The 12,138-nt window shown below is 39.2% G+C and overlaps 1 protein-coding gene and 1 pseudogene across 1 annotated transcript in view; one reads left to right on the forward strand and one right to left on the reverse strand.

Annotated features, from left to right (window-relative positions):
* Susd1 (sushi domain containing 1) overlaps positions 1-12,138 on the forward strand; it is a 133,652-nt gene that overhangs the window by 79,372 nt on the left and 42,142 nt on the right. The window contains exon 11 of the mRNA XM_013513298.1: positions 11,328-11,419. Within this exon, the coding sequence (XP_013368752.1) occupies positions 11,328-11,419 (92 nt within the window). The remainder of the gene's footprint in view (positions 1-11,327; positions 11,420-12,138) is intronic.
* Positions 1,732-2,306, reverse strand: LOC102007124 (annotated as a pseudogene).

The following is a 12,138-nucleotide window of genomic DNA, read 5'->3' on the forward strand; positions in this document are numbered from 1 at the left end:
AGATTTTCCTCAAATAGTTTTGTTTGAATCAGTAGATAGGAAATCCATGGATGCTAAGGGCTAACTGTATTTCCAAGATACTGGTTTATTAGTTGTTTCTAATATTTTTCTCTCTCAGCATCAGGGATTAGCAACCTATGACCGCTGGGCCAATCTGACCTGCCACCTGTTAGCATAAATACACTTTTACTTTTTCACAAAGGCAGAGCTGAGTAGATGTGTCAGAGTTGTCCGTACTAAAAAGCTGAAAATATTTATCTATCCGGTCCTTCATAGAAAAAATGTCCTGATTCTTATTTTAAGTCGTTAATTTTTGCTTCCATACTTACTATATCCTTTCTCATGTTTTCTTTTGCTCTGCACACATGGTTGCATTTTATTTTTTTTGTGATTGTGGCTTTTAGCATCAAAAGTGCCTGTAATGTTTGACACTTTGTGTCAACTTGAGAAGTTTAGAAGTTTAAGGGACTCAGCAGGGGGCCAGGATCCTCACCTGTAAACATCCTCATCCTGTGCAAGAGGAGGACACAGAGGTGGTGTGAGTGCCACACCCATCCTTGGGGTGGGGGCACGCTGCTTACAGTGTAAGGGAGGAAAAGAGGCTTGTTCTCCCCGTTTCTTGCTCTTGTTGCTTTTGTTGTCTTTTGCTGCCATGAACTGTTGCTCCTGTGCCATGCCACTCTGCCTTGGAGGTTATGCCCTGAAATCTCTACAAGCTGTGAGCTAAATAAACCTTTCCTTCCTTAATTGTGGGTGCTGGGTATTTGTATCAGCAACAAAAGTATGCCCCCTTTTTTTTTGTCATACTTCATACTTAATGCTTTTGACTTGAGTTCAGCTTCTATTATGTTAGGGCTGCAACTCCTACTTTCTTATGATTTCTAGGTGTCTGATATAGCATTGCCCATCGCTTTATCGTTAATTTTTCTGTCGCACTCAATTTTAAGTCTCTTTTCGGTACATAGCATGTGGTTGGATCTTCCACTGCAAGACAAATTGAAAACCTTTACATCTTTTAATAGGTAAGTTAAATTCATTTATAATTATTGACAGGACTGATGTATTTGATCTGTTCACTTGGTTTATTTTACAATTACTATATGCTTTACGTTATTTTTTTAATTTCTTTTTTCTATGTGATGTGTTTTCTTTTCTGTTTTACGTTTGTGCCTTTTAAAAGTGCCCTTTCTCCTGTGTAACTATCCATCTACTGGCTTGCAAATTTTTATTGGCATACTTTAATTCTCACGTATTGCACTGTGACATTAAGTTAGTTTATTCTATTTTCCTTTTTCTCTGCCCCTTTTCCTTCTAGTTTCAATTGTGTTATCTCTACTTCATCAGAACATGTACAGTTTGTATGTTATTACTCTATGCTAACTTGTCTTTATTTTAATCTTAGAGCTGCAGCTTAATATGGCAAATGTTCATCTTACCCTTCTAACTGAAGTTCCCCAGTTATCTGAGTTCTTGAATGTTTAAAATTGTTCTCTTTGCATTGAGACATGAGAGACAGCTTAGCTAGATATAAAAATCTTGGTTCATACTTACTTGATTTGAATTTTTTATTTTTTATTTTATTTATTTATTTATTTAAGGGGAAGATTATTTAATTTAGTTTGACTCTGGCTCACAATTTTGTCTTCTTTTTCCGTGTTGGGGTCATTAGAAGCCCTTCAATCCCACCATGCACACATTCTCTCTCCTACTCCTTCTCTCTCTCTCTCTCTCTCTCTCTCTCTCTCTCTCTCTCTCTCACACACACACACACACACACACACACACACACACACCTCACTCTGCAATTAGAGCAACTCAGAGATAGCCTTCTTGGCTGGGGGCCGGTTGGCTTCTCCTGTTCTCTTGCTTTCTCCTCATACATCAGGATCATTTTCAGGATGGCAGATCGCTTGCCCAGCATCATCCTGAGAAAGTCGGGGTAGCTGAACGTCTCCCCAGAGCCACCAGACACCTTTCCAGTTAATTTCTTTAGCTCGAGGTGGGTCTTGGGGACCCCAGGTTTCTCCAGCATTCTCTTCAGGGACACGATATCGATGTCTCCGTTTCCGTTCAAGTTGAACTGCATGTATTTCCTCTTGAAGGCTTCCAGTTGGGAGGGCAGGTCCTCATCCGTGCTGTATTTCGGGTCCTCCAGGAGTTGCTGGTTGATCTCCTCTAGTCGCTCTTCCTGCGGGGCCTTCAGCAGTCCGAAAGCTTTTCCTCCCTGGAAATCCCTGGCTTGGCTCATACCTCAGGAGATGCGGGTGGCCGTAGGGAGACACCAGGTCCCAGGTCTCACAACTCTTCTGCTTTCACCTTGCCCTCCAGTTTCCTCTGAGGCCTCCTCCAAACCTCCCCTTCCCTGCATTCCCACCCTCTGCCTCAGGCCTCGCTTCCCCACCAGCTTCTGAATTTTTTTTTCAAATTCAAAGGGTTTTTTTGCTTTGGTTTTTGTATAGTGTTTGAGAAGTATATATAGATTGATTCTCTTGGATCTTTTGTTGTTTATTTATTTGAATGGAAACCCAGAAGATTTTTTTTTTTTAATTCAAAAAACGTTTTGAGGTTGATTATTCTGAATCAGCTTGTTAGTTTCTGTGTATCCTTTTAGTATTTATATTCAGTTCTTTTTATTTTTGTAAAGTTAACTTGAATTATAGTTTTGAATATTAATTCTGTTTGAGTGTTTTATTTTTCTTCAGAAAGTTTAATTATACATATGTTGGATCTTTGTACTTCATTTCAGCCACTTTATTTTTGATTCTTTCTATTTTAATCTTATTTTTATTGTTTTTTGTTACTTTTCTTTATTTCTTCAGTCTCCCTTATTAAACTTTATTCTAGTCTATTCTTTAGGTATCAAGAAATTTAATCTTCATTCTGATATAATTTCATCTTTGCCTTTCATTTCTTTGCTAAATTCTATTCTTAGTTTTTAATGTTTTGACTCAAGGTTTTTTTTTTTTAATACCCTCAAATACCATCAAATGTTTGTTTGAAGATATTTAGTTAGGTTAACTGTTACAGGTTCCCCTCTTATTTTGTGGGTTATTTAAAAATGAAGGGTTTTCACACAAGTGAAAGGTTTTGATTATACTTTTGCGTTGTTTTAAAATGAAGACTGCATTTATCTGTTAATTGTGGACAGAATTGGTGGGTTAGGTTAGTTAGCAAGATTTCTATGTTAAAATTCCCCTCTTACGTCATTGAGTGAAGTGGAGTTTTCTTTAAAGGATTTTTGCTGTCGGTGGTTCTGTCTTTTGGTAAGGTAGAGAATGAATTGTGTCTTCTCATAATTTTGGGTTCTTCTTTGCTTTCTGGGGTCTTGTATTTATCTTTTGCTTCTTTTTCTCATCCCCACGTGGTCAACAAGCATTCCTTTTTCTTGTTTTTAGCCTTCCCTTTCCAGAAGCAATGACTTTTCCGAACTGCTACCTGACACTCAGGGACTTTTCATCTCTTCCCTGTTCAGTGATCTGAGCACTTATAGTTTTTTTTTTTTTTTTTTTTAAGTGTTTTATATTTATGGTGGAATTTCTCTTTCTGGGAGTGACTGTAGGATACTTGTGGACCCTTTTCACCCCTTTTCTCTTTTTTTGTAGCTCTTCTAGAGCCCTTTCCACAAAGACTTGAGGCAGATGGAGAGAGAACCTTGTTGGAATTTGGTGTTCAGTTTTCTCTTTAATGAAAATTTCAAGTTTACTGTATTCTCTGTTTTCCAGTTATGATGACAGCATTGGTTTCATGTTTTACTTGCTCTTCTTGTTGACCTGCAGAATATAATGGGTGATGTGCAGAGAGATTTAGATTGAAGGGGCCACCTTTATCCTTGACAGGTTGGAACTAGAGTTGGAACCTGTAATATCTTGGAAACAGATATTGGAACCAGATTGGAACCTGAAATATCTTCTTAAATGCTCACTTCTCCACCTCCATGTCTTTGTTCATTCATTTCTTCTACCTGGCTCTCCCCACGGCAAACTTTTCTGCCCTCTAGATTCCTGGTCTATTTTAGGAGCAGGTAGCAGTAGTGCTTTGTTGCAGTTCCTCTGAGTCACATTCTATGAATTAAAATCTCAGGTCTGCCACCTACTGGCTCTGTGCCTTTGGGCAAACTACACAACCTCTGTGCTTCACTTGCCCTCCCTGTGCAAATGAGAATGATACGTCGTGGGATGGTTGTGAGGACTAAGTGGTTAATGCATATGGAGAACCAGCTCAGTACCTGACCACGATAATGATTATTGTGGAATAAGCTTTATCAACGGTTAACTATTATTTAAATTTACCTAATGTTTCTTATATACCTCCACTGTATTTGTGTTATGTAGTATGTGCCTCCTGTATTAGACGAAATGCATATCAAGGGCAGAAACCATGTCCTATTCAGAGTACCTCTATTCTGTTGGATTGATACAATATACTAGTTGCTTGGCTTATTCCTTATTGCCGATTGCCTACGTTTAAACAACCAGGAATTCTGTGCCTGCTACTGTTGTAGGTGCTGGGAGCACAAAGATGAGAAACGCAGCTCTCCACCAAGGAAGGTTTTAGCTCAATAGAGATGGTAGATGAGGATCAATAATATAATGCATAAAATGTTACTGCAGTATTTGCAGGGTACCGTGGTAGCGGAGAAGTAATGACTGATTTTGCCCAGACTTGCTGTCTCATGTGATGAAGCAGAGACAAAGTTCCAAAGAATGTGATGAACTAAGAGCCCAACTTTCTCTTCTCTGAGGCATTCTTGCAGGTTTGGTTTTTCAGTGTGGAGATTATAGATTAGGTTCTCCCGGTGGGTGGAGAGGGGTAGGAAGCAGAGTAGCTATTGAAAGTGAACCAGTGAGGGAAGGTTTGTATGAGAGACGAACGCATGCAAGGGATTTTCATCGGAAAGGATCCTAGTCCAGTGGGAAGGGGCTCAGGACTAGCTGGATCAGGATCCCTTTCTCCCCAGGGAGCTCATGCTGGGCTCAGCCTGCCTGTGGTTGAAATTGTGAAGCTCTTCAAATGGAGAGAAGGGGACCTCAAGTAAGAAAGTCACCCTCAAAAAAAAAAAAAGAAGTCACCCTCCCACCAAGAACTGGTGAGATGTCTCCTGTGAGCAGGACTCACAAGCCGACGGCTACTGTCAAATTACATGTGCTTCAATGTGTGTTTTTTTAAAAGGAAATGGATTAATTATGTGTGACCCATACTTTTTTTTTTGTAACAGGAATCAAACTCAGAACCTTGTGCTTACCAGGCAGGTGCTGTGGCACTGAGCTTTATCCCTGCCCCTGTGTGACCCATTCTTTTATCTTGCTTTTCTATTTTATTAAATTTTTGGCTTTATAACATTTTCAATTTTTACGATATTTACAACTGGGCATATTTTCATACCAGTTCAAAAAAGGAATTGGATGTGTAATATAGACGAACACACTCCACACAAGGAATGTAAATATTATATATTGCAAACACATACTAATAAAGAAATAACACCATCTTATAGTTCTCGAGGGAAGCATGGCAGTCCATTATATGAAGTTATACTACTTTATTAATTTACCCACTGTGGAAGGATATTTAAAGGTTGTTTTTCCTCCTTCAGCTTTTTGTAATTACAAACAGTGCTGCTGTTAATATATAAAAATACTTTTGCTATACTTTATTGATTGTCAAATTCTCATTTTTTACATTTTGATGCCTGTGAAAATTGTTATGCAATCAGGAATCTGCAGTAATCCAGGTGTGGTGGCATATGCCTGTAATCCCAGCATTGGGGAGGCTGAGGTAGGAGGATTATTGCGAGTTCGAGACCAGCCTGGGCTACAAAGTGAGCACAAGGCCAGCCTGAATTGCATAGGGAGACCCTGTCTCAAAAACACACACACACAAAAAATAGAAATAAAAAAATAAATAAAAAGGAATATGCAATGGACATAATTGTCATTGCTCCTGAATGCATCAAACTGGTCATGGCTATTTATACAGTTGTCACTTCTATTTGTGAACATTAGTGATACTATTTATGTCTTAGGTTTAATTGCCTAGTAAAACTTTCAAAAAATGTTATACATGATTTGTCACTGAGACAAAAAATTACTGTGTATGTAGAAAACCATGGATGCAACAATAAGGTATAAGATCCAGTAGCAGTATCAAAATGGGCATCAGTGGCATAGAAGAAAATCCTGGAGAAAACAGAGGATATTTTAAAGATATCCTGCCTCATCAAAACTCTAGAGAGCAAATAGGATGATGTATGGAAAAATACACTCTTTAATGAAGCTCCTAACTAAAAAGTGGTTGACAAGTGTTACATACGAAATACAAAGACACCTTAGGAATGTCCCAATCAATTTTTGTTATATTTTCGTCTTATGATATATGATAGTAATATATGGGCCTGCAAAAAGCTCTTTCAGCCAGTCCAAACTAGTTCTATGAAACATGCAAATAATTGTAATATAATTTACTTGGCAGGATTTTTTCTGTCTTAATACATAAAATATTGGTGTATCTTATAAGAATGGCATTTTAGATTCAATTAAATATGGTTTATCTTTGCATACTTAAAATGAGTGTTAGGCGTGGAATAGCCTGAGATATGAATTATTAGGTTTTATATTTAGATGTCCTCTAGCGCGTCATGTACTCATAGGTGGGCGGGGTTTTGGAAGGTGATTGTCTTGTGGGGGTTTACAGCTGATTTGTGGTTAGGAGGTGAGGCCTGGTCAGAAGAGGTGGGTCACTGGGGGCGTGGCTTAGAAAGGTGTCTCTCCCTCTCTGGCTCCTCCCTTGATCTCTTTCACTGCTTCCTGTCTACTGTGCCGTGAGGAGCTCTCCTCTGCCATGACCCTCTGCCGTGCTGTCCGGCCTTGCAGCCTGGGCTATAGACTGAACTCTCTACAGACTGGGAACCAAAATAAACCTCTTCGTTTTTGATTTGTGGGTGTTGGGTATTGTGAGAGCGTAACTGACACCAGGATCTTTGTAAATCCCTCTTCACAAAGATTCTGTTTGCAAACACATCGGTGGCATACGAAGGCCGAAGGCTGGGTTCTCAACACCTTACTAACCCTGGGTCTGCTCCCTAAAGTGTTTGAGAATTTAATGAGCCAGAACCATTTTAATTTGTCACTCTTTGATTGTTTAGAGGCCTGTTATAGTTCTCTGATGAGTTACTTTTTTCTGTTCATTGCCCACTTTTGTATGCTGTTTCTGGTGTTTTTCTTCACTCTAAGTACTCTTTAGATATTGGGTAATCAGTTTTTTTCAAATATATTAACTTTTTTCTCATCCCCGTGACGTGAGAATTTTATAGGGAATGAGATGAGCAATTAGGAAAAAATACCTAAAAAGATCCCTTTCAAGGGTTACTACAAAAGGAAGTTGAGAAATACTGCTCTGGTTTTATATTAGGTCCTGCTATCTGGTTATGCTTCTTTTCAGTAGATTTCTTTCAGGCTTTTTTCCTTGTTTTTCTCATTAATCTCCTCAAATACATTTACAGGGAATTTCTTTTTATCTGAGAGTGCCAAGCAGTTTGCTTTGGGGGCTTTGCTGTGTGGTCCCTTCTCTCAGACTCCTTTCCCTGGAGCTGACGATGACTCACTCAGTCCCCAGGGTCCCTGGCACGTGTCGCCCTGCAGAGGGCCTCGCTCAGCCATCCTTCCTGTCTGCACGCTGCTTTTTCTTCATGGGCCTTACTGGCATACACAGTTGTACAGGGGATACTGGAAGTTAATAAATTATAGCCAATCATCATTATGAATTAAAATTATATGAATATATATATAGTATTTGTTCACTTATTTTCTGCCTCCTTCCCGAGAATGAACTACATCTTTTCCTACCACTTTATCAAATGGATCCCCTAAAGCATGCCTGGGGCACAGCACAGTCAGAACTTTAAAAATATTCATAGAATGAGTGAGTGAATTTACCAACTAATTTATTGGTAAATTTTTTTGTCTTTTTGAGACAGGATCTCCCTAGGCAGTTCAGGCTGGCCTTGAGCTCACTTTGTAACCCAGGCTGGTCTCCAACTCACAGTGAATGATCCTCCTACCTCAGCCTCCCAAGGGCTGGCATAACAGTCATGTGCCACCACGCCTGGCATTTATTTGAGATTTTTATCTCCAATTTCAAAAATTGCCATTGTAAGTGTATTACATTTGTAGATTAACTGGAACAGAACTGACATTTCTCACTTTTGAGTCTTTCTGTTCAAGAACATGAGATTTCTTTCTGTACTGTGTTCTTTTATGTCTTTTAGAAACAAAAAATCTTCATGTACATCTTGACATTTCTAGTTAGATTAATTTGTAGCTATTAAAAGTTGGTGGTGTCTTCTTTTTTGAATAGGGTTTGAAAAATCTCCCTATCTTATCTTGTTACTTATATTAGTTTCCTGTTGCTAGCTTGGCGAATTACTGCAAATCTAATGGCGTAAAACAACACAAATTGACTGTCTTACAATTCTGGAGATTGGAAGTCCGAAATCAGTTTCCATGGGCTATAACCAAAGTGTTTAGTTGTGTTCCCTCTGGGGCTCAAGGGGGAACCCATTTCCTTACTGTTTCCAGCTAGCTTCCAGAGCCTGCCAACATCCCTTAGCTTGTGGCCCTGCCTCCCATCTTTCAAGCTTATCTGTTTAACCACTTCTCCATACTTAGTATCTTTTCTTTTTTTGTAGTACTGGATGTTAAACCCAGTACTAAGCTATTCATCCAACTCTAAGCTGCCCAGGCTGGGCTCAAACTTGCTGTCCTCCTGCCTCAGCCTCCCAGAGTTCTGGGAATACAGTTCTGTGCTACTACACTCAACTATAATTCTTCTTTGACCGTGATCTTCTTGTCTCTCTTTTATAAGGATTTTTAGAAATACACGGTGCTTTTCTGGATAAGCCAGGGAAATCTCCCTATCTTAATTGCCTCTATCAGGATTTTCTGCCATGGAAGATAACATATTCACAGGTTCTAGGGACTAGGACGTGAACATCTTTGGGGTGTGATTACTTAGACTACTGTACTTGTTCTTGTAAATGTGATTCATTTTTGTATGTTTTTTATTTGTGTGTACTTTGCCAAACTTCCATTATTTTGTATTTGTTTTTCATTGTTTTTAAGCAGTTTCATATTTGGTTTCTAGTTGATTCTCTTAGATACGCTGGCAAACAAACATCATTTGTTCCTTTCTTTTTGGTATTTGTAGCTCATTGTGTTCTTTTTTATGGTACTGGCAATTGAGCTCATGACCTCAGGCTTGCCAGGCAAGCAATTGCTCATTGTATTCTTGCCTCTTTTTCTACATTGTCTGGAACCTCCTCCTGATTATTGCTAAGTAATAGTCATGAGATCTACAGGCATCCTTGTATTTTTTTTTTTTTTTTAATCTTTTTGAGACAAGGTTTCACTATACAGTTCAGGTTGGCCTTGAACTCACTTTGTAGCCCAGGCTGGTCTCAAACTCACAGTGATCCTCCTGCCTCAGCCTCCTGAGTGCTGGGAGTACAGATGTGTGCCACCATACCTGGCCATATTGTTCTAACTATATGAGAAATTACTTGTTTTATCACTGAAAATGGTGGTTTCTAATAAACACTATTAAATTAAAGAATTTCTATAAAATGAAGTCCTTTTAAACTAAGACTCTAAGTTAGGAATTTATATTAATTGTTATGATTATAAAGGTAAACGTATGGCTTTCCTCTTTGAGCCCATTAAAGTTTTTCCAGTAATAATCCTCTCTGTCTTTGGTGATAAATCTTCCCTAGTCATGGCACATTGTTCTTTGAACGTGCTGCTGACTGCTATTTGCTAATACTTTATTTTAGATTTCTATCTCTGTATTAACAGGTGAGTCCGGTGCAGCGTGTTTAGTGATTGGTTGTGCCGTCCTTCTGGATTAGCTGGCCATACTGAATAAGCTGGGAAACCCCATCTCTGTGTATGACCTGAGCTGTCACATCATACTAGTTGTGTTCTGAGCACTCCAGAGACACAGGGCCCCTTGATTCAGCGGTGCTAATGTTTGTAACCAACTCCTGTACCCAGCAGCGGGGTTGCGTTAGTCTGAATTATCTCTGCTTCCTTGTCTGCTCTCTCCTGCATCGCTTCAAGTTTAGTTGTGGTCTGAGGAACGGGTTTTCCCAGCGCAGACCTGCTTAGTCTGGAGAGAGGGGTCACGTCGCCAGCTTGGCTTCATTCATAGCAGCCTCTCAGGCCAATACGATACAGCCGTGCCCCTCGTGGGAATTTCTTCCTCTCAGGTGCTTTGGGACTTGTTTTTATTAATCATTAATCGTTAATCACACAGCATTCCTATGAAACTTCTTAGCAAGTCTGCTGTAGTATTTCCAGTTTGAGGGCAGAGATCATTGTTAAAGGAAGTAGTAACTTCTGATAGCAGAGTTTGGAATAAGTAGTCTTTGTTTTAAAAAACTGGAGGTGTGGGTGTGTCTCTGCAGTAAACTGTACCAGACCTGGACTAACTTGTAGATCAGTTACTGTGAAACTAAGTGGAGGCCAAGAACTCTTTCTTTTTTTCTTCTCTTCTCTTCTCTTCTCTTCTCTTCTCTTCTCTTCTCTTCTCTTCTCTTCTCTTCTCTCCTCTCCTCTCCTCTCTTCTCCTCTCCTCTCCTTTTTTCTTTTCTTTCTTTTTCTTTCTTTCTTTCTTTCTTTCTTTCTTTCTTTCTTTCTTTCTTTCTTTCTTTCTTTCTTTTTTTGAGACAGTGTCTCATTATGTAGTTCAGACTGGCCTTGAGCTCACTATGTAACCCAGGCTGGCCTTGAACTTGCAGCATCCTCCGGCCTTAGCCTCCTGCATGCTGGAATTACAGGCATGTGCCATCATGCCTGATATTAGTGCTTCTATGATGATAAAACATGTGGAAGTCCAAAGGAAGAGATGCATCCTTTTCATCACGAAAAGTCTGATTACTTGAGATAACATTTCTCAGCTCTCCCAGGAGCCATTCTGTGCTGATATGTTCCTCTCATCTCAGGATTTCAAACTGATGCTTACTTGTGTAAGTGCAGATGCCCAAACCCCAAGACAATGAGTTACTATTTAAGCTCAGTAAATCAAGTTTCAAACTTAGTAACTAAGTTTGCAGTGAATAGACTTAATTTGTAAGAGATACTCTAATCTTAAGTCTTTGATCCGGACAGATTTAAATAAATATAATAGGGATGCTTCTTGGAGACTGCTACCGCTACTTTCTGGCTTAAAACACCACTGCATTCATCCTATGCAAATGTGAATCCTTGGAAAATGGTTCAATTAAAAGTTAGTATTTTTGTGTAGTAAATTTATTTCTCATTCTTTTCCTTGTGCAGTAAAGCATACCATCAGTAATATTTCAGTATTTAACGAAACCTGCTTGAGATGGAGAAGTACGAGGACAGCTGGTACAGAAGAGATGTATTTAGTAAGTTACCGAAAGCTACTTTCTTTATAGATGTTTGTCGTGTGTGGAAGGTTTAAAAAACATCTGCAAATCTAAAAACCATTTCTGTAACTGCTGTTATCAGGACAGGATTTATTGAGATAATTGCCGCAAGAAGATAGCCTCATGTATATATTTGAAGGCAGAAACCTTCAAGAGACAAGAAAGCCAGGAGAGATTTTGTTCGTGTATCTTGGTGTACAGTTGATGCTGAGGCAGTATCCATGGAGGGAATCCGACTATCTCTGTTCACACCAGTATCTCTGACCAGGGCCTAGATGTGTTGCTTGGAGAATCAAAGGGAACACTTGCAGATAGATGTGGTTGTGAATAAGAAAGGGAAAGACCAGGAGATGAGCTGCTACTAGAAGATGTCGAGTAGGAAGAAAAAGGTGTTTAGGACTGGGGCTGTAGCTCAGTGGTAGAGTGCTTACCTAGCATGTCCGAGGCAAAGAGCCTGGTGTAGGAAGTATCTTAATTTAGGTCCTGCTTAATTCAGATCCCTGCCCCCCCCATTTTTTATTAGTGCATATTGGATTAATAGATTTCATTTTGGAAGATTTGTACATGCACATAACACTCGTAACCACTGTCCTTTATTCCTTCTTTACCCCAGGTTCAGATCCTTAATTTTCTTTCTAGCAGTGTATTCTGTATCTTTGTTCCTGCAATTTTGCCACCTGGTTTCTTTTTCTTTCTTT

This window comes from Chinchilla lanigera, unplaced genomic scaffold (genome assembly GCF_000276665.1).
Source record: "Chinchilla lanigera isolate Chin_1 unplaced genomic scaffold, ChiLan1.0 scaffold00018, whole genome shotgun sequence".
Lineage (NCBI taxonomy): Eukaryota > Metazoa > Chordata > Mammalia > Rodentia > Chinchillidae > Chinchilla > Chinchilla lanigera.